The 22,310-nt window shown below is 41.1% G+C and overlaps 1 protein-coding gene across 4 annotated transcripts in view; it reads right to left on the reverse strand.

Annotated features, from left to right (window-relative positions):
- Positions 1–22,310, reverse strand: part of LOC111264588 (uncharacterized) — a 76,030-nt gene that overhangs the window by 41,394 nt on the left and 12,326 nt on the right. For all 4 annotated transcript variants that reach the window (XM_086970126.1, XM_022840644.2, XM_086970128.1 and 1 more), the window contains one exon: positions 19,117–19,159. In XM_086970126.1, coding sequence (XP_086826252.1) covers positions 19,117–19,159 — 43 coding nt within the window. The remainder of the gene's footprint in view (positions 1–19,116; positions 19,160–22,310) is intronic.

Here is a 22,310-nt window from a genome sequence, read left to right on the forward strand (position 1 = left end):
GGTCTCTCTGTTTTTACAGAACAGCGTGTTTACAGAACTCTTGAGGATCAGGTTAGGTTAGATAGAGCTTGAACAGCAACGGCTTTGTCCTTGGCGCTGTATCCGGTCGCCAGTTATTATTGTCCCAAGGAGCTTGTCGCTCCATCGTCTAGTTTTATCGAGATGATACCACAAGCAATGCGAATTAATTGTTTCATAATGTAAAATCCTCTTCCAAATGCTCTATAACGTGATGTGTTGATATAAGTCGCTAGGGCGGATACTCACGTACTTCCTACATCGAATGCTGCCCAGCTACTTTGAACGGCCTGTTCGCGGCAGACACGGCCTACGACGTTACAATTGGTCAGTTAATGTTTTGCTATGACACTCGGATGAACGAGGTTTGCCAAACATCAGTTGTTAACCCAGACGATCCCTTGGTTGCGTACCAATCTCGCGATCCGGATACGGATATCGCTGCTGCGAGGATAGGTTATGTGAGTCTGTCTGAAGACATTTGTGGCAATATCCACCCAAATAGTTTTATTCCAGTATAGCTTAACTGGTGTTTTTGAACTGTGAAAAGACACGCGACGATCGGACGACATCGGACACAACAGGATATTTGTGTCGTCATTGCGCGATTGCTGTTGCCAATCAGATTAGGTGAGAATCCTCATTTGTCGACCAGGTCATCGGGTCGAACTATTCGTTACTATTGCATTTTGTGTTTATGGCGGTATTTATGCCCGCGTTTTTCGCTCTGTTTTTAAATATATGTATATATGTGTGTGTGTGTGTCTATGCATGTGAATATCGCGTCCATTGCATTAGCAACAAGACCGACAGCTATTGATCAATTGTTCTTAATAGGGACCAAGCAAGCAATCTAGCTTAAATCGCCTTGCAATACAATCTTCTATATGATGCATCACGCTTCAACTACGTTACATATCACATAGTTACTAGTTCGACTCATATACATTCAGTGGCCGAACACAACTCTATGGGAGTTGGCTATATGGACGAAGATGGAGGACAGAACGATTCTTAGCGCAGCAGCGTTCCGTCGCCCGACAAAATTGTCACTTCTACAGACACGGCTATTGTGACAATTAAGCCATCTATTTATAATAGATAATTATATGGCTGAATATGTCTGATCTCCGCGGAAGCCTTAAATGACCATAACGGCTGATGCCTTCAATAGTTGGCGCACACGGCATAGACTCATCCAGTCGCTAATGGGCAAATGAGTGGAATAAAGACTATAATAAGCTCATGTTTTATGTTTGCTGAGAGAAAATGAATTGGCTGTAAGAGAAACAGTAGAAATCATTCTAATATAACATGCTGCTGTTAAGTGGAAAAAAGTAGGCGAAGAAAGAGCAGCTGATTTTGAACGAGGAAGACCCATATGAAATTCCAAATCAGACTGGGTGGACTGGATCAACTCTAGGTATTACTAACTTGCCGTGGTCATATTTGCTCTGGTCAACCGTGAAATTATATGGAGGACTTAGAAACTGAAGACAAAAAAGATACCGTTTGCTGTGATTTGGGCGAGCCCAGAATTGCTCGCAGCGGGATAGCATTTCATTCGCCAGCCGGAGCCCGGCTTATTACGAATCCACTGCGGCTTTCATTATGTCCTGCCGATTTTAAATTGTATATCTATTATATTTCTGTTATAGTTACGTATTATTTTTGATGCTGTGTAATGTTCTGACCGTGAGTAGGCTTGCCGCCCATACAACAGCATAGGAAGATCGCAGGGCAGACTATAAGCTCGCAGGTAAAAATGATTATTACGGTTCGAGGTTTTTGAAGTATACGCCCAAATATCTGCAAAAATAGTAGTTTGAAGGGTCGTTTTGGCAAACATTTGCGGCTCTGCAAATCTTCCATAGCGAGCCGTAATGCGCTCTTGATTGGGCCATATGTTTTTTGTGTGATCAGTACAGGTTTGAACTGTGACTTCAGCGTCTTGATATGTATTAGTTATATCTAGCAATCAGAACATATTGGCTTGGAGAGAAAGAGAGAAAGATAATATTTACAGCGAGTATTTTTGTTCAGTGAAGGCTCTTGAAACAGTAATCGATAGTGCGTGTGGTATAAAATAGAAAGTACTAAAATCAACTTCGAGATATGGCTTAATTATCTCAACTACATAGCTGGGAAACATTTTATTTTTACTTCAGCCTCTGTAAAACGCTGTGACGGTACAAATTACTTTATAACTAATAGAAACAACGCATTACTTTTCGACCCCACTATACATCCAGCTGTGAAAAGAATAATCATAGTATTTTAAGAATAGTTATTATTTGTTTTTTATAGTTTGATTTCTAACGTGAGCGACTTTGATACCCAATCATGCTGACTAGTTCGTCGAGCCCCAGCCCCATTCATTTTTATATAACTATAATAAATATATGATCGTCATTTTTGCGTTCAGTTATCGAAGCGCTCCGCATGATGTTACTGGAGATTCATCTTGCAGCGCAAACCAACGTCATTTCGCTTTTTTTTTTTATGAACGATACCGTGCCGTAATGTATTGTTCGGTAAATTGAGCTTTTCAACACGGCCAACTTCGACGTCTTCAGTCGCTCGAAAGAACCGCATTAAGGCATACAGTAGAATCACTAGCACGCTAAGCAGTAACACATGTTGACTCATTTTGATTTGCAACGTTGCAGGTCTTTTTTTTATATTTAATGGGTCGATGTAGGACAGACCTAAATGTAGCTACTGATTGTTTGCCCAGTACGCTTTATTTTGTCCACATTGATTATGGCTATATATTTCTCTCTAGATGCCGAAAGAGAAACGGTTCTCGGCCTCTTCCTTAACCTAATACTAATGAGAGAGGGCGATCTGGTCCAATCTAGATCTAGTCCATGAATGTGGAAATAACATTGCTCTTATGCCGACATAGGGACGCAAATTGTTGGGAAATCGAGAGTAGCCAGCCGTTAACAGGCATCGGAAAGGGTAGAGAAAACTTAGTCTTCAACGCGCCGGCGGGAAAATGGCGGTCTTAAACTCGTCTAAATTACCGTCACATCAGGGCAACCCTCATCTTACGCTAAACATAGCTACGGTACGACATATATACGATACACATTAGAAAATGTGTTAGTAGATCTGAACTGTCGTTGAAATGGTTCATACGTCGGTCTCTCGAGGGATCGGCTTATAGCGACAAGAAAATACCCAGTTAATGCATTACTTTAGGGCGATGTAAATGTATATTACAACGACAGGTGCTGAACAAGAATGACCTCTTTTGTTAGGATTTAAAACTATGAAGATTTAATCTTTGAACGAGTCAGTAATAGATCTCGATGATGTAGAACCTACGATTTTAACCCACGGGCGCGTCTTTACGGACATTACAAGCCATAACCAGTTTAGAGAGCTATAGGGCAAACAAGAAACCGAACTCAGGCTATAAGCGCGATGATAAGGCCATTTCGCAGAAAAGGAAAGGCAGACGCGCGCAATGCAGTATACATTTATCTATAGAGGCTGATGTTAGCCAATAAGCCATCAACGTGCACATATCTCCCAATCCATTAGGTTGAGAGTGAGTGAGGCTCGACAAAAGGCAGAAACGGCGAAGTCCTCTACTGGAGGGCCTTATTAGGAGTGTGACATTCTAGGTTACTTAATTTGTCGTATTTTGAAATAATAATAATATCCTTTGCCTCCCTCTTAATTTCGAATGCTCGCGCCCTTTTCAAATACGCGGATGTACGCCCCGTTTACGCGAGTGTCGCCTGTCGAAAATGATTGAGTCAAGCTTGTCTCGGGTGCGTACTGTCAACAGTTGTGCATAACTTTAGTCATACATTCATCTGACATGACTCAGCAATTTACGATAGCAGGAAATACGGCGCTAACATATGCCTATAGGTTCATTACTATGTCTCAGAGATAGCTTAGTAGGTAACGTATTTACCTGTGTATCGTAGGGAAACGATCGAACCCAGGCATAAATAGACTTCCTCCCATGCTGGAGCCAGCTACCTGATGAAATGCTCATATGGATGTTTGATGAAGCGGCGATATGGGACATAAGACCCGAAATATAGAGGTTCATTAGGATACCTCCTCTATTTGTCACGTGGACTTGTTTAACTGGTTGGTAACGAACCTTGATAAGCTACTGTTCATATAACTGAAGCTATTAATGCTTAGTATGACTCAAGCAGAGCTCATTGTATCGTTTTGACTTCGCCAACGGAAGAAGGGGTCGGAAGTGTGTAAAATTCAGCAGAGTGTTTGATTTCATCTTATAAAAGCACGCATATTTCATTTATATGTCCTGAATGTAGAAGATCCTTAGGCGTTTATTCTGTCATAGCAGCTGTCATTTATGCAGTATGGCTGTGCCCAATATGGAAGCGTTTGCTCAAGTGATGTATATAGGACACAGAGCTGGGATTGACCCGCATTTGAAGAACTAACGTTGTCTTGGACTGATAGAAGACGTCCTAATTTGGTCTTGTTCAACCATACTACAATTAACGTGAATACGGCTGCGACTGCATCTTGAAGATTTTGTACAACACAAACGTAGGAAAACTTGACGCCCCATGTAGGCGTACGCTCATCAGTACAAACGATCCTATTCGTTCGTTGTCTGTCTATTAACCCGCAACAGCAATTTCACCTCGGATATAGTACGGACTAAATTTACTAAGTGGCATATACTAAAATGAAGGTCACCCTGATCACACAAACAGGTCATCCGAATGTCCCGAAACTATTCAATTCGAAGCTCTTAATTATGCCCACTATTCTGCTTACGTTATCGTTGATAATAGCCTACGTGAAAGTACCACAAAACTGGTGTTTTATTACTAGATGCTAACTAATGTTGGTATCAACACGTGACCATTGCGAATAATTATAATGAAAAAAAGTAGTCAACACAGACAGTACTTGAGATAGATTAACATGGACCGATAACGTGGAAATAAATCATTATATCATTGTTTCGAAATGTGGAGGCCAAACGGTGGCACGAAAGCAGGCTGACGTTGATGTCCGTCGCGTCAAAAGTATGTGGCACATGTGTATGGTTGTCAACGTTACCGTAATCGCAGTGACGTGTAGCGGATATTAAGAAGCAGACGAATGGCGGACGAGCATGTGCTGCGCGTGGGTAGGCATTGTTGGATTCTATTTTAAAATATGGTGGATTGGCAAAATACGTCGCTGTCAGTCTTCGCGCGATTAGCTAGTCAACGACGACCAAATTACATAAGGGCGGATACCGCACATAAAGGGATTTCAGTATCTGAAACAAATGTAGTAAAAGCCAGTCGATTGTTTGATGCCCGGCAGAACTGAAGTCTAGTAAGCCTTTAATTGACTGACGCATATTTAGAGTAAAATTTTATTTTAAAATAGCCTTTGTACTCGTTGTCGTTCTTATCTTAGACAGAACCGGTTTTAGAAGAACGTTTTTCCAAAATTTGCTTTAAGTGTTTAGTGCTTACAAAGTGAGACTTTCCATTTGCTCGAGCTTCAACACCATATCCGTGTCTGGTCAACTGGGTCAACTTACCGAGATACACTCCGACGACAAAGTCTTGCAGCACCTTGGCGCTATCATAGTCGTAAGCGTACGACTCCATCGTTGTCCTTTTTTCCTTGATTTTGTAGGCTTCTTACTTCCTAGCTAGTCGAAGGTCACAACCCAACTCTGGGCCGAAACTTGTAACGTAACTCTAAGGAAAATCAATTACAGATCTTCCAATCTCAAATGGCTCCAATTAACGAAAATGACGATCTTGCGACACTCTCACTAACTTAGGGGAACTTATTAATGTGGCAGTAAGTTGCACAAGTTAGCAATTGCTGAAGATCTCAGTTGTGGCTTTTTTTCTGCGGTTTATTCCAAACAGACTTGATTTTTCCTTCCTTTGACGTCGTTCCTGAATAGGGCTTTTCTTCAATGATAGCCGGCACGACGTTTGCCCGCTGCTTTTTATGAGCTCGGACGTTGTGCAATCTAAGAAGAAAACTTGAGCATAAAGGCTGGCCTGCAGTCCCGTTCAACTCAGTCAACTTCCTTTGTTATTCTTCAACGATGTCGCGTTTTGTCAGTCTCTATTAAATGCGCTGTGTACAGCCAGACGGTGTGTGTGATATCGTCGTCGCACTATCACTCAAAATTTAAACAATACAGCTAGATGGGGCAATAACAGCAGTATATGGAGCAATTAGTGTGATTTCGTATATATCTCGTAGCTGGTTGCTGAAACCCTAGATCTGCTCTTGCTGGAAGTAATCGTCAGCGTCCTGACCGGCGCAGAGCGTTTTAATTCACAGTTGCTAGAGAGTGCACGAAGGCAAGACGAAACCGTCGTAGCTCAGCACCAGTAAACAGCAGTGGTTTTCGAGGCAGTAGTGGCTTTCTCATAGCAGTAACTGCAGTTGCGGGTAGCAAGGTGCGGGCGCCTCAAAGAGGCCCACTGCTTTGACCCAGCGTCCCTGGCAAAGCCCAAGTCTGTTGCGATTGGAGTCGGTTGCTTATGGTTTAGCTCAACAGCGATCAGCTTAGTGCTGAGGGTTACTTCTCTCAACCGTGAACGACTACCAGTCTTCCATTATGGTCAGCGTCATCGTCATCGTCATCGTCATCCTCCGAAAGCAGTAAGAGCAGCAAAGGCAGATTCTAGCAGGCTACTCTCCAGTAGGCCCGTCCTCGGGTTTGACAGAGCCTTGGAGGAATATGCTGTTTTAGCCCTTTCTCCATGCCGGGGCTTCGGATAGCGTCGCAACAGGGTTGCAGTCTACGTGTTGTAGTGACTACAGCTTCCGTGTGTTCGTTCCAATGTTTTTCTGGATCGCATACGGCCTAAATTACTAGTCGATTTAGGTTGTGACTAACAGGAAGCGCAGAATAATCATTTGCTGACGTCAACACACGATTACTTTTTGAACCTGGTGAACGCCAGTTTCACAAGGACCAAAGGGCACAACAGAGGCTATGACAGACACCTGAATCTCTGTTCAGGCATTTGGCGTAATGATGTATCGGCAAATGGTGGTAACAGGAGGAGCATGACGAAAACAGTATCGTTGCAACAGAGTGACGATTTGTCGTACTTTGGTATGGTGAGTATAAAACAAGAAATTGTAGACAAAGTAAACTAAGTCGTCATTTGTTAGAATGAATCACCGTCTGACTATTGGTTAGACGTGCGTCAAAGGCGTAGGCGTTATCACCAGAAATCACAGCGAACCACAAGCTTCAAACACGAGATTGTGGTGGATACAAGATCCATAGGTTTCCAGAATCCTTTGAAGCAAATAATTTTACGAGATGATTAAGCAAATGTCATGCTTGCGCTCCTGCGGAAACGTATAGAAGAACGGCCATCGATAAAGTTATTATCAACACTGCATCACAGGAAGCTTGGCATAAATAATGCAAACACAACAGGCTACCATTACTTACTTAACTCTGTGTTTTGGTTTATAAAACATTCGGAAGACAAAAAACACCTTTTGCGATAGTCCAGCGTTGAAGTGAAGCCCCCATACGGGTATAACAAAAGATTCACCAAGTGAACAAACTATAGTACGCCAACATAACTGGCACACAGAGAGCTCCTTTGACCAGTTCGAACCTACTTCAGCCTGTTGAACAATTTTCCATGTGCACTGACGTATAAATGTCAGACATTGACCTGAAATATTTATTCGTAAAAAAAATTCAGCTAGTAAAATAACAACCAACTGTAGCAAAGGTACAAAGAGCGGACACGTTAGAGAAATTCGCTTAGGACAATGACGGTGAAAGGTCGTTCAAAGAAGACAAGACTTTCATCTTCCTATGCTCCATAGTGCAGCCACACAACTCCTTTACGAAGTTCATAAAAGATCAGCACTAAGTCAAAGCAGATTAGATATTGACAAAATAAAAAGTACCAAAGACACCCTATTCTCTAACATCGCCGTCCCTGATTCGCTAACCGTGGCAAAACACACTCGTCCTACAGTCCTGTTTTCTGCCTACTCGAAAACTACGAGAGGAATTGTTGCTGCGTGTGACATTAGAGTAAATCTATGGGGGTGTAGGCGAAGAATACCTAGAATCAATCATTAACAAATTGCCATGCCCAGTGAGTTACTTCGACATCAACGTCCCATCTGCTTGTCTTTTGGCGGCTGGCGTTGCCACGGCTTAATTTTTAATGATCTTTAATTCCCAGTAAATATTGCCTCTATTTGTAACAGATTTCTCTATGGCAGACGGCATGTTCAAATGTAATGTTTTATCTTCTCGCCTATAAATCCTGTCTACGTGCCTCTCTGTGTATCCGTATTTATACACTTAACCCTATTAAGAGCTGTCAAGTCAGTGGACCAAGTTAGATAAGACGAGAACAGTGACTGCATCTCTGGTGGTAAGCTAGTTCCACAAAGAGAGAACAGTTGTTAAGTTGGCCGGCCACCCCCCGATAAAGCTTCCCCTGTATAAAGAACGAAATAAGGCATCGTCTAGATGTGTTGTCCTGCCAACGCATCGGCGACGATATTCTTAAGCAAAGCTAGTTGTGGAGTAAGACGATGTCGCGGTTTATTGCGCATCTAATGCATAGTTTTTTTTCTTTTTTTTTTTTTTTTTCTATATAAATAGTAATTATATAGCGTTTTCGCAGGGCTATTTTTTTCTGATAAGCACAAATCAAACTGTACAGAGTAACTATTAGAACAACATCGTGTGGATATTAATCATTATAACTGTACCTATCTATCAGAATCCTCTAACAATTAATATAGCTTAATTATATTAATTATATAATAATATATAATAATATATAAATTTTACATACTATTTACAATGGAGCAACAAACAGCTACGACCTATACAATATACGTTTGCAAACTTCACCCATTTCAGCCTGCGGCGATTTTCACTATGAACTGCGTTTCGTGTTATTTAAAATGTAACAGTGCCTAATTCAGTGTTCGTCGAAAAAGCTTCGATTAAGGCTCGTTTATTTTACTCGACGAAAAAAACTAGAAAAAACACCGAACTCACTATAGATAACCATGTAGCACCACATTTATGCCACTATTGTAGCTTTAAATAATGTGTAACAGTACTTACACTGTTTATATAGGCATTATTGTTCCTAATAGCGAATTATGACTTCTCCGTATTACGACAAACGGGATCAGCTCCGTTGGTGGAGGTACGCCACCTAGAGGAACGATCTCTCAAAAACAGTTTCGGATTGATCTTTTTGATTGAATTTCTAAAGTCGCTTTATCTTTTTACGACTCATGCTGGATTTTTTCAAGATCATTTCGAGAAGCCCTCTGTGCTTTAAGTGCTGCCATAATGCTATTTATCGTCTCTTTCGCTTTAATCTACCGACGCACCAAATAAAAGATCACCAAAATAGGACCTTTTTGACGTGTTACTCATCAGACAGATACAAGCAACTACCTAATCGTATATGATTGCCCATAGGCCCGTCTTCATCAGCACGCTGACTCTGCAAAGCACCCACTTTTTCGAGCTACGATAGCTGTGAAGACAGTGGCACCCGGTTGGTTGGACAAGTTAACTGGCAGACGGGAGGAGACCCCTAGGGCCTTTTGAATAGCACCTTTTTGACTGAGCGGAGTCCCGAACTGCGATACTTCGATGCCCGCGTCAGTCGAGTGCTGATTTACCCTCAACAACATCTTTCCCTGACGGGGGTTTCGGTCACTGACTGATCGTCATCAGCCCTTTATCTAGTTCTATCTGATTTACTGGAGAACCAGTCTGGTAGACGTCCCGTTTTGCGTTTGGTCATCGAGCTTTGATTATGACTTGAGCTTCAGAGTGTACCATCCGGCATCGCTGGCGGTAGTGTAAAAAGCTGAAACAAGGAGTACAAAGACAGCGGATGGACGAAAGCCTCTCTGGTCCGTATTAGCTACGCCAGCCATAGCAATGCCGGTTGTAATGCGTTCTGCCAGCGACCACTAAATTGATCTTATTATGTTTCCTCGAATGGGTTTCATTGAAAATAGGGTCGGGTCAGAGATTTAGTATCTACGCACATCCTCCAAGGTCTCATAATGATTATGCTAGTAGTGCTCTTCAGACGGCAATAGCACAATGCCATTACGTATCTTACGGTAAGCGACGGATTAAATTCTTATGGGGCAATTAAAGGAGCTCTTTGAAGTAGGATTTCGGCTTCCTGCATAGCGCTAGCAAGATCTGTCACCAGAAAGACAGCTGGCAATCTGTTACGGTAAAGTGTCACAAAAGCTAGTTCGAGTTTTAGAACCAAGTTACTAAAGCTTACATGGAAGTTAGTAACGTATTGCAGCATTTAATTGTTTATGCATAATGGGCATCATTTTGAGGTTCTTAAATTTGAGCGTGGAAGTAATGACTAGCCGTTTTCGCCTTCTGCATATGAAAACCAGTGATATAATCGGCATAATTGCCAAATTTACATGATTCGAACTATGTAATTGTTTATGCCTATAAGATATCGTTATACAAAAAAAATTGTTACGCTGAATTCAACAGGTATACTGAAAGAATCTTGTGAATATTCATGTCGCGTTATTTTGTTTCATCAGGCTTATTTAGCGGCCGTAACCAATTAGCCCCTTGTGGGGGCTCGTGCAATTTTTTGCACACTATTAGATAAGAATCACTTACCTTACATTAGAACAAACAACATATACGGTTAGCGTCTTCGGGTGTCCGTAAACACTTTATTTTTCTGAACTTCAACAGTCACTCGTTTTAAAGGGACTTAAAATCGTCTGCTTGTTTGAAAGCGCTAGGTGCAAAACGTACTTTGCCAGTCCGAACCCTCGTTCGAACCTTAGTTAGCTAAGTTAGTTAAGGGACCTAAAACGGTTTCAACCAGCCGGCACATCTAGGCTCTCTTTGAAAATAACGAGTTTATTAGAGTTTGGGACCTTCGAGCTTCTTTTCGAGCGACTTCGTCACTGCATGATCAAAACCAATTAGCTATGAAAACGATGTAGAATAGCGAACGGGCACTCACCAAGTTCCTCCTGTCACTTACTTAAGAACCGTATGCAATGATCAATGCCGCTGACGGCAATAATTTTGCAAGTGTTTTCTGCCAAGAAAATGTTTACACTTGAAAGCTAAGCGCACTCTAGCGGAATTCTTGAGTTCTTCGCCGTGGTCTATCCGATACAAACATACAAACGTTCCGTAGGCTATGGAACGGCCAATTGAAAACATAAAATGGCATTTTTTTTTATATACCGCGGACTAAATGAACAGTTAGTTCTAGCCATCACGTCTGTACTGTACAATGGACAAAGTCCCACGTAAGAAGCAATAACCGCCACAGGTCGTTGGTGATTCCCAGACTCGAGTGTAATGTAGCAACCGAATCTAACAGTTAAAAGTATACTGAACGTACGCATATCAACACAATAGGAAAAATGAGGTAGGGTACGATGTAAGCCATTTGTTGGGTAAGGTAAAAACCCGAGGGAGCGGCAAACAATGAGTCGTCTTATATATTTGCCGTCCAACCGCAGTTTCTACCATGACCATGTTTTTACGTCAGATTCATTTGCGAACTCGCTTGCGAGTCGAAAAACTGGGTAGAACTTGGTGTTAATATGCACGCACATAATTTCCTTCTACGTCTAATATGCAGGCCATCAGACATTAGTTCACAAGGGCATTGTTGGATTTACCTGGAATTTTCTGCAACCGACCTAGGTCGTACTGGCTTTTTATTATAGTGTAATAATAGATGTTTGTGTATTATGCATCACGCATAATTGACGCGTACAAAATACGTTCGCCCTATGGAAAAATACACACTATGATGTGGTGTGGTAAACGAAGTTTCAGGTTCTCATTTCTTCATAATAATGTATTTCTACAGGGTAAGTGAGTGAGTACAGAACAAGCCGATACGGGGTACACCGTATTAAATTCTGCATTCGTAATTGTATTAACTAAGACGTGAAGTCGTTCGAAAAATTCAGGAGGTATCCAGGGATTTTTTTATTGATTACGGTTCGTGTGCTCAAGGTGCTCAGGACAGATCTGAGCGGTCTATTGGAAAAGTGCCTTTATAGGTGATTGTCTACTGGAGTTTGTTTGCAGAGATGTTGGAAAAGCGACGTCTATACCCAGAGTGGAGCCTGATCGAGCTTGGTAGCACATCGACTATCAGATCCGGCCACAAACAGCCAATTTCATGAAAACATCTGTTGTCTCATCAACGTCTACGCTTCGGACACTAGATTTCTTCCTATTTTTAACTACACTATTTGCAAGGGCCCAACGTGCTCGAGTTTTCGATGAGGCTATAAACCCCAGATATCTCGTTTGTAGAGTAATAAATTGTACTATAAGATATACATATAGGGATGAGCGTGCGCTTTTTCTGTCCGAAGTTTGCCGCTTTTCCCGCACGCTGACCTTTGTTTAACAATCCAGCCTGTTCACCAGGGAGCTGAATAAGCAAGTTGCCTATGAATATTCAGATTGTTTAGACGATTAGTCCACGCAAATTGATCACTACGGCTTTTTTAGAGAGACTGGTGTCTATTATTATTGCAAATATTAAATGTACGAACGGGACCATTGTTTAATATAATTTTCTAAAACAGCATAAAAATGTCAGTCATCTTAGTATTTAATTGTTGTTATAACATACAAATATAATGCGTCTGTTTCTTAAGTACCGTTTTGCAGGCGAGTCACGAATTTCGTTGCAACAGGATTCTCTGTTTTGTGCAAAAGGAGTTGGTGGTTCATCTTTTTTTCTCAATCTCCCAGTCTCGAGAATCGTTTTGTGGCTAATAGACCAGCTTTAATCTGAATCGGCAGTGATCTGAAGAAGCCAAATCTAGTGAAAAAAACAAGTCCTACTTTAAATGAAAGCTGGTTCCTTGCGTTTCCGAAAGTCGCATGAAAACGTACATGCTTTTCAGGCAGAAAAATCACTTTGGAACTACCTAAACCTCTTAGTCGGTAATTTTTAATAACAATTTGATGCTGAAAGCATTTTTTTTTTCAACATTTGTATATTCAGTTCATGGGAAACGCATTTCTGTACCCTCTGTATGTGTCCTACAATACGAACCTGCTTGCTGGCTGTTTGACAGTTAGTCAACAAGCCTCTGCTTAACTTTATCGAAGCAATGCCTGCGATCTTTCGTGCTAAAACGTGTCGAACGTTCAGAGCGTGAGCGATTTTCAAAAGCTGCTTTTACGAAATCGTGTAAACTACGTTTACTGGACTATCTTGCAGAGTTGAATGAATGCATTCTGCAAGGAGTTTTTGCAACTATTTGAAGGGGGCGTAGCACACAATAGACAATGAGTGATGCTTCTGAAACTACAGTTGGATATTTATTTTGTTGCCACAAGGTCTTAGCAATGAATAATGCAAATTTTACACCGATATAAAGTTTTTAATAACACCTATCTCAAAGCATAAATATTTTTCAGGACTGAAAGCATATTTGCGCAATCAATCCACAGGCCAAAAAAATACTGAACGACCACAACGAAAACAACTCTACTGAAATTAGCCGACAAATTTGAAGATATATCACGGCGCTAACCTTGTATACATTCGGGTCCGCCTGCCCATACAATAGACCCGATACAATATCGTGTGCAGAGAATAACGTCATATGTGTATCTTACGCGTATTCCTCTAACACATTCACTCCAGTGGTTCTACCCGTCTCGTCGTCTAAATAAGATCTCGTCTATCGTTTGATATCCCTCTGAAGACCGCTTCTTGCGCAGCGCTGGGGTCGTGCTACGACCAAAGGAAGAACAGTATTTTACCTCGTTACTTTCAACGGCATTGACAAAGATCTATATTTTGAGTTTTATAGAAAATATCTTCTGTCTCTTAGAGAAACATAATGGATAAACTGAATTTGTAAGGTAAAGATTAATCTCAGATATAAATAACAGTTGTACAGTTGTTTATGTCTCTCTGTATATTGTTACACTGGGCCATTGACAGGTTGAGGATTTGCTGCTCAGTTTACTGTGCCATATCGGCTCAGATAGAAATTTTCGTGTACAGCGAAGACTCACAACGCTTGCTGGTTCTGAAAAAGCTTACTGCCCTTGAAAACAAAAAACTATGCAATTTGGTCGTCATCGTCTAATCTATGCAATCACACTGTAATAGGTTAAAAACCTGAGAGCGAGTGAGAAAATTCAATTATTAGTCCCATAGTCCAGGAAAGCAGAGTTGTTATAGGCTTAACAAGATCATCTTTTCAAGGCTGAGATTAGTGAAGGGGCCGGTCTCCTCTCAGGTACGGTGGTAGGATCAATTCGTGCATTTCAAGGCTAGGATAGCGCATATCCAGTACACTAGTACTTTCCCTACGTGCCGCTATTCAAAGAGGCCCATCAAACACAGAGCGACGAAATTGTATCATTTAATGCACATATATAACTCATTTAAATTAGCGACTTGTTGCTAGTTTCCTCTTCTAAAGGAAAAAATGACCATTTTATCTGCGTACGGTGACTAGCTTAGCAACCCAGAAATTAATATGAATGGTAAAAGATAATTTCCGAATAAAAAGAACGACTGCTTGGTATATAGACGGTTTTTTTTGTGCGCCTCTTACTTACTTAAAGGGTTAAGGCACATTTAAATTTTAAGTATGATTGACTATAAAAACGTTTGAAAGCGTGATAATTTATTTGTCTCACAAGAACAAAGTTCACTTTTCTACAGGTTATGCGACCCCACCCTTGATACCACGCTTTGCCCTCCTATACATCCGTTTTCATTTGCATATTGGCCTTGTTTGAAATTAGCTCGACGCATTACCCGATCATAAGGAGCTAACTCATTATAATTGGGTAATTTAAAAATGGGTCAACAACAGCCTTCATTCGACGAAACCGTGTAAAATGGAAAACACGTTGATTCGCTTGGTACGACACAGAAGAGTAACCCATAACGATTTGTCTTAAATAGATATTTAGCCTATGCACGATCAATCTTTCACAGAGAAACGAACTCTGGTTCAATAACAATAAGAATATCGGCCATGTATAAGTGAGCGACGTATTGATATATCCAATACTATCTAATGTTTTTTAGAATAACAGTACTTGCTTTTGCATCGTACATTGTAATAGAGATGTTTATTGGGCTGATAGATAATGAGCCGAAAAATCAGCTTGGTCAACATTTATAGCAGATTGTGTTTTCCTATGCCTTTAGCTAGAACAAGAAAAAAATATGCAACGAGTGATCGCTACGATGATCTATCATTTTATTCTAATACAGAGGACAGCCATAATAATAATAATAATAATAACGTAAACAATAAGTTACGAATGATAAAATAATAAAAACGTCTGCACGACTTTAAACCGTTCTTCGTCGCGCTCAAGTTCCTTCCACTTGGCAGTTTGCCTTGGGTCCGACACCCATAATACCTCGCTCGTTTCAATAACGTACACCCAACGTCGAATCAGCTGTCGCTTTTTACGCTAGATTCGAGTTACAGTTAAATTTTCATTATTCGCAAGATGTCATTACTTGCTAGCTAACATAGACAGGATTTAAGGAAGTGTAATAATTTGCTTTATTAATATATAGTACCGTGTAAGCCCAACCTGACTAGAAGCGGAGACCTTGGTTTAGGCCCTCGGTGCTACCATCTACTCCATTCTTCGGCCGTACATTTATTGATAATCTTACAATTCTCATGCACCACTTCGAACATTGACTATAAGCAGTTACATAACGAATTACCTTTGATCGAGTAGAGAAAGAAATAGGCAAGCGGCACGCCTGACCTCCAGCTCCGAAAAGAAAATGTGTCTATGTAGACCCCCATGATAAAACCGCAAACACAGGATAGGACAGAGCGATTTTCCTGCCCCGGGCACGAGCGCATTAAACAAACAAAGAGTCGGAGCCTCGATAGGGCCTTACCACAAAATAACGGAAAGAATGGAATAGAAAAGAAGCGGGAACAAACAAACAAACAAACACCCAGTCACAGTAAAAGATGTCACCTACGAAAGAAGTGAGGGTAATGACACGTCTCGCTTTGTTTCCTAAGCTTTTGCCTTTACAATTTTACCCTTGCCGTGCTTTCGTAGCAATACGCGTGCTGCTGTCGCTGGCTGAGATGTCGTTAATTTTGCGGGGCAAGATTTCAATGTCTATCGCTGATGACAAAACACCTGTCGCCCGCGTTTTAACACTTCGCACATGCACTGAGCAGTCTCGGCCGATTTTGTAGTTGTTCTTATCCTTTTATTACTTTTCGGTGTATCGAGGCGTTTCGTCATGGCAGCTGACCAAATTGTTATCAGTGCGCAACAATCGTCAGCCGCCTCTGTTGGCTGAAGAAAATTTCTAACGAAATTGATTTCATACGACCACAACGAGAGCGCACCAATAACCGTATGATTCGCGACGACGTACATTTGATGGTAATCGGTTGCAACCAACTCGGTTGATCTCGTCTCTAAATAAGCTACATTGTTCTTATTATTGTTATTTTTCAGTAATTTTTGTGTTCCAGACTTCGTTGATTTGTTAATTTCGTCACCATCGGATCGGCTAAGAGGTGATGATCGTCACTGGTCGCAGCAGCCGCTCCCAAGCTCTTCCTGTTCTTCGATCGAGGGAAGCAAACACGACGTGGCTGTTGTAAGCTTGCGATTCAGCGGAGTTCAGTGTGGTAAAGAAGATCTCACAAAGGTGCAGCGGCGCTAGTTGTTTTCAGAAATCTTGCCTCGTGCCATCCAGGTCCACATTTCTTCAGGGGAGAGGAGGAAAAACGAAAGGCTATGAGCAGCAGGCGAAAGCATACAGGCCTATACGTAGCAGGCTGCTTTGGCCCCACGCCAGCAAGCTGACAAGCACAGACATACACACATGCAGGATGCGTACGTTAGACACGTATTAATAGGCGACTGCAGTTGATGCTGTCGTCACAGGATGAGCTGCTAAAACGGCCGAATCATTTTTGAAGAAGGTATCCGAAACAGAAGGGCAAATCTGTTCTTATCGTCATCGTCGTCAAATGAGCAACAGAATGTGAGGAAAAGCATCAATTAGCGGTAGGCGAATTGAATCGACGTTGAGTGATAATCATGGCCTGGCCACGATAGGCCATTACCACGCAGAACTGTAGGCCACGGTGTGCCACAGAGTCAGAACTGCTGTGCAATCCTTGAATAACAGTGGGTAAGCGGACGGGCAGCAAAAGCTCCGGCTAACTAAATATTTGCGAGCAGTGATGTAAGACTGGCCAGGCACGAGGAAGGCTTCAGAAGCAGGTAAGATGACTAAGGTTTAGTTTTAGAGAGTTAGCAGGTCTTGCGTGACAAAACACTCAACACAAAAATTGAGATTTTATACGATTTTAAAGACACACGAACCAACCGAAGACATGTTTGTAGAATCGAAAGGTTTGTTAGCTAAGGCCATTTGCCTGATCTGTTTACATGTACCTGCTTTGGCTTTCTCGAATACATCGACGGAGACTGACAAACGGGCTTCGCGTCCAAAGCTAAACATTCGGGCTCCCTGTTAAGCTAAAACGATGTAATCTTTCCTTACGTATTGATACTTTTTTGTGAAGAAAAAACGTTAACAGCAGTTGCAGTAGGCCGGTTCGTAGTTAAAGTTAGGTATGACTCCATGGCTGGGCCACGCAGGTTAATGAAATTAACTGGGTACAAGTGCTGTGGATTTTAGTGGATGAATGCTCTACAGTGCAAGAAGAGCACATCACCAGTAAAGCCTGTCCTGTATGATGCATTAGCCTTTAATTTTTTTATAATGTCCTTCATTATTTTTTATTGTTTAATTATAATGTCCCTAGTACAAAGTAAAATAAATAACGAATTACACGGAGCAAATATTAATCAATCAACTGCTGTGTGAGTAGAAGACTGAAGTGTAATAATAATAATAATTATTATCTAATAGTATCCGAAACGTCACATAACTACTCAGTTGTTTGACATCCTCTATTTTTATGAAACTGTCAATGTCTATGTAACTTGTGCACTATCTTTTGTTTGCATACTTAAATATGTACTTAGACATGTAGGCCTAATCAGTCCTCCGTCAATGCAAACTTCACTGGTCATTTGCTGTGAAACCACAACTAAGGAAAGACCCACAAACAAAAAACAATTGATAATCTGTCCTAAGGGGTTACCTAAACAAGCCACCATCCGATTACAAGGTTTGTATGAGATTATCATGAGGGAAAACATAGGAAAGCAGAGACCCTTCGACTGATTGAATCTGAGAGATATAACGAGACTTATAACTGTTATGTTATTTTTTTATTCTATAGTGTATGTCACCGGCAATAAAAAAAATAGTCGCATTACGACCAGTTGAAGAGCTTATGGCTGCTTTACACTTCAGGTACGCCAGCTGACTGTGTCATATGAAGTCCTCATCGAGACACGGAATAAACGTAGCAATCACTACGTGCGTTCCATGTCATCTCGTACAAAGCTCCCATGTTGGAAAAGCATCGAGGAAAAATGTTGTTTGCTATAGGTAGATAATTTGTAAAAACACAACAATGGCTATATAATATATAGGTAACCGGATAAGATAGGACAACAGTTTTGCTAGTTGAATAAAGCGAAACATAATGAAATAATACGTAAGAAAACCTTTTCACAAAACATGTGTAGCCGAAAACACTATATTTTTTCCATTTCATATTAAAAAAATAGCTTCTCTATCAAATGTTCAAAATGGCGGAAACTTCGAGCTTCATTAGAACGCTCTGCCCGGAGGACATTTTCGAAAAGTTTCAAACGTTCGAATGTCGGATAATTCTAGCGGAACATAATCGCAGTGATGACGCTGGGGCATTCTGCTGCCCTGAACAGTTTAACTTTACACTTCGATTCAGTCGTCGCCAATATAAATTGTCAAGTAAATATATACCCATTAGGTTGGAACGCTGTCTACTGATGCGTGCTACGGATGGTAGACAACAGCAGATGTACAATAAGTTTATCATGGTCTAGAGAAGACGGGACACTGTAATCTCTAAACAGTATCTACGATTGGCAATTCTTCTTCAATTTAGACTTACCTCTAGCTTTGATCAGCTCCTCTCCTCTGGAAAAATGCCCACCCTGCAATAGCAACAAGTTGAAGAAAAACTCTTAATAATACAGCGTAGATATAGCAATACGCCATTTTGTTCTCTATGGTTATAGCGATTTGTTAGCTTTCAAAGCATGTATCACCAATGAACAACTTACTAGGAACTTCCGCTTTAGCTTCTTCAACATGCTGCAGTGTATATATATATGTATATAGCTCACAAGTAGAACAAAAAGTTCGAAAGTAACTTAAAGTAATGACAACAAAAGCTAGCCGGCACAAACAGAGCTGGACCCTAATTTTAATTGGGTTTCTATGGCATCGAGGTTCCAGATGACCATGCGATTCGAATGAAAACATTCAGATCAATCCACGTCAACTTTGAGGTACAGACGCTTTCATAGTGCTGCTGTTGTCGTTGCCGATGTTTAGGTCATTCGACAAGTGGTACAATTGGTTCGGTTGTCACTTACCTAAATGTGTCAAGGTGCAAACAAGTATAACAAGGAGGAAAATCATGAGGCACGCAGCTATAAGTGGGCTACCTTACCCAACGTAATTACTATAATAGCTTTCAGGATAAGCCGAATTACAAAAAAAAACAGGACTCGTTGTGAAATCGGCTGGACTTGCAGTGCATCGTAAGCATTACACAATACACTATACCGTTAATAGCACACACAATATAACAACAATTCGTGCGTACAGCTGCTTCGGGAATCGTTTGTTTCCGAATCAATTTTAATCATTTTATCGTCGCACACTCCGATCAATTCAATAAATTTTGAGACCTACGGGAAAATATGTGTTTGAAATTTTTTGTCCTAGTACGGACGCTATGTATTTCTCATAGATGGATGGCTCCGAGCCCAGTTTCAAGTGTTCGGGTGATGGCTGGGCTTGACCCTAGATGACTTCGAATGATCCTAACTATAGCAGGCCGATACACTAGCACTGCATCATCGGACTATGAAGTTTTCTTATGTCCTGCCAAGACAAAATAAGTGCCGCAGAGTAAGTAAGTAAGCTGATGTGGTTGAAGCGTGTAGCCGCAACTTTTTTCAGAAGCATCATACTTCAAGCGTATCAAATCGCATCAGCTACTTTGTACTAATCTGTTTTCACAGAAATATTATTCAGTAGGCTGCACCTTGTGATACCTTTAGGTTTTCGCAGGGCCAAAAGCGCCCCGGAGGTATAAAAGTTCGGGTTGCCGCTGTCAGAGTTTTTCAGATCCGTTTATCGATCTGGCGTGAGCTGAACTTTTCAGTACAACTGACTGCGGTTTCTCTGTCTGCAAGCTTGTCTACGTAGGTCAGCTTACGATTTCAGTAGGACGTATGAAAAATCAGTCGTGAACCTCCCCTGATTTAGATGGATACAGTTCTACAGGCGTTAGCCACCTACTCCAGGTTCTATACGGATCTTTCGTCACAAGTAGACAGCGTAACCGCTGCGGATGAAGGCTACTGAGGTATCAGTGATGTATGAATTATAGCAGAGAATAACAGCTTATTTAGAAGGCATCTTCTTAGAATTCGACGTAGCTTGACTGGAGCAAGCGTTGCTAGTTGACGAAGAGTATCATATCTTCCATTAGGTTTATCAATTCGATTACGTCTGATCGAGATGTTGGCATCTGATTGCGAGTGGTGCGTCCAAAAAATCCAACGTACCAAGACGTCGCCTTTTGCACGATATTATAAGTGCTAGAATGAGGAAAATGGCAATTTACGAACAGTCAACTAAAGACAACAGGTTACCTGGGAACAATGTCTTCCGTATAGCCAGCTCCAATTAACTTACGATTTATATTCCGCGTACTATTGGAGCCGGACCCTTTCTCATGCGAAACAAACTATGGAGCTATTATATATTAGGTGTACATGATTTGCACACCTTGCTTATTGCTAGAAGTTTGACTTTTAGTTGCCAGATAGCCACCGCTATCTCGCAATATCTTGCGCTTGTTTTACCTTGTATAAAAGAAATTGGTGGAAATTTAGTGTCGCCATTTGCATCTTTCTCGCCATATGAGAATTACGAGCACGCTCTAATTGTGTACATAGCCGTTAGCGAGTGCGAGTCTACCCTGTCTGCATGATCTTGATCCGATAAGTGAGCTTCGTTTTTAGGGAACAATCCATTTGGCAAGGCTACCCTGAACACGATGAATGATGCTCCACTCCCTTTTCCTGAAAACGTTTTCTAAAATGAACGTTTTCAGCGTTCATGCTTCAGGATCTCAACAAAATGTATTCTTTAGAAGCTGAAGAAGTTCATAGTATTATTTGTTTGTCATACACCGACGATATTTGAAATTGTATTGTTTTAGTGTGTCTTCTCCTAATCGTCTTTCGTGTACTAGTTATGTAGTAATCTGTATATTCACTCATGATACGATGCCTGTTTACTAGCTATAAGAGGCTCCAGTACGATATTTCAAGCACATATTTATTATTGATAGCTGCTGATGTTCAGCTCGAATGCCAGGCATCTGACAGGTGTCGTACAACTCGACTCAGTAGTAACTGCTACTGCAAAATTAAGGAATATCGGGAACTAAGGCGCCGAGGCGGACGAGGTGGCGGGTCTCTTTAGCTCCACCGCGATGATAATCGTGTTCAGGCGGGCGGCGTTTCTAAGGCACGTGCCCCGTGGCTTTCTCCCTCGCTGGCGAGAACGTGGTAAGGACGTTGGCCAGTTGTCAATAACAAAAGCTAAACGAAGGCGCGATATGGTCGATTATAAAGAACCGGTAAAATATGTGAAAGGTACGCAACGTTCCCCTAAGATCATACTCGTAATAATGGATGTAAATCAAGAACTTTTTCTCACCAAAGTGGGGGTGTTATTCTTAGCTCTATTCGACCTGTTGATGCAATTCTGGGCGAAAGGTCAGAGGTCAGGTACTAAAACTGAGCCGCTACACTCTCGTGAGTTAAAACGGAAGCCCGTTAGTTTCCGCCAAGATTTACTAAATTTAAGAGACCCACATGTAATAAGAACACAAGAATTATTGAAATTTTATAGAAAATGATGTTAGAACGAAGAGATAACTATACATGTATTGTTGTATAATTTCGAAAGCTTGATAAAGATTTCTTCTCAGATACCGATTCTCAGAAATAAATTTCACAACCGTACACCTAATATAGTAGTAAATTAATAGTTATATAT

This window comes from Varroa jacobsoni, unplaced genomic scaffold, assembly GCF_002532875.2.
Source record: "Varroa jacobsoni isolate VJ856 unplaced genomic scaffold, vjacob_1.0 scaffold_878, whole genome shotgun sequence".
Classification (NCBI taxonomy): domain Eukaryota; kingdom Metazoa; phylum Arthropoda; class Arachnida; order Mesostigmata; family Varroidae; genus Varroa; species Varroa jacobsoni.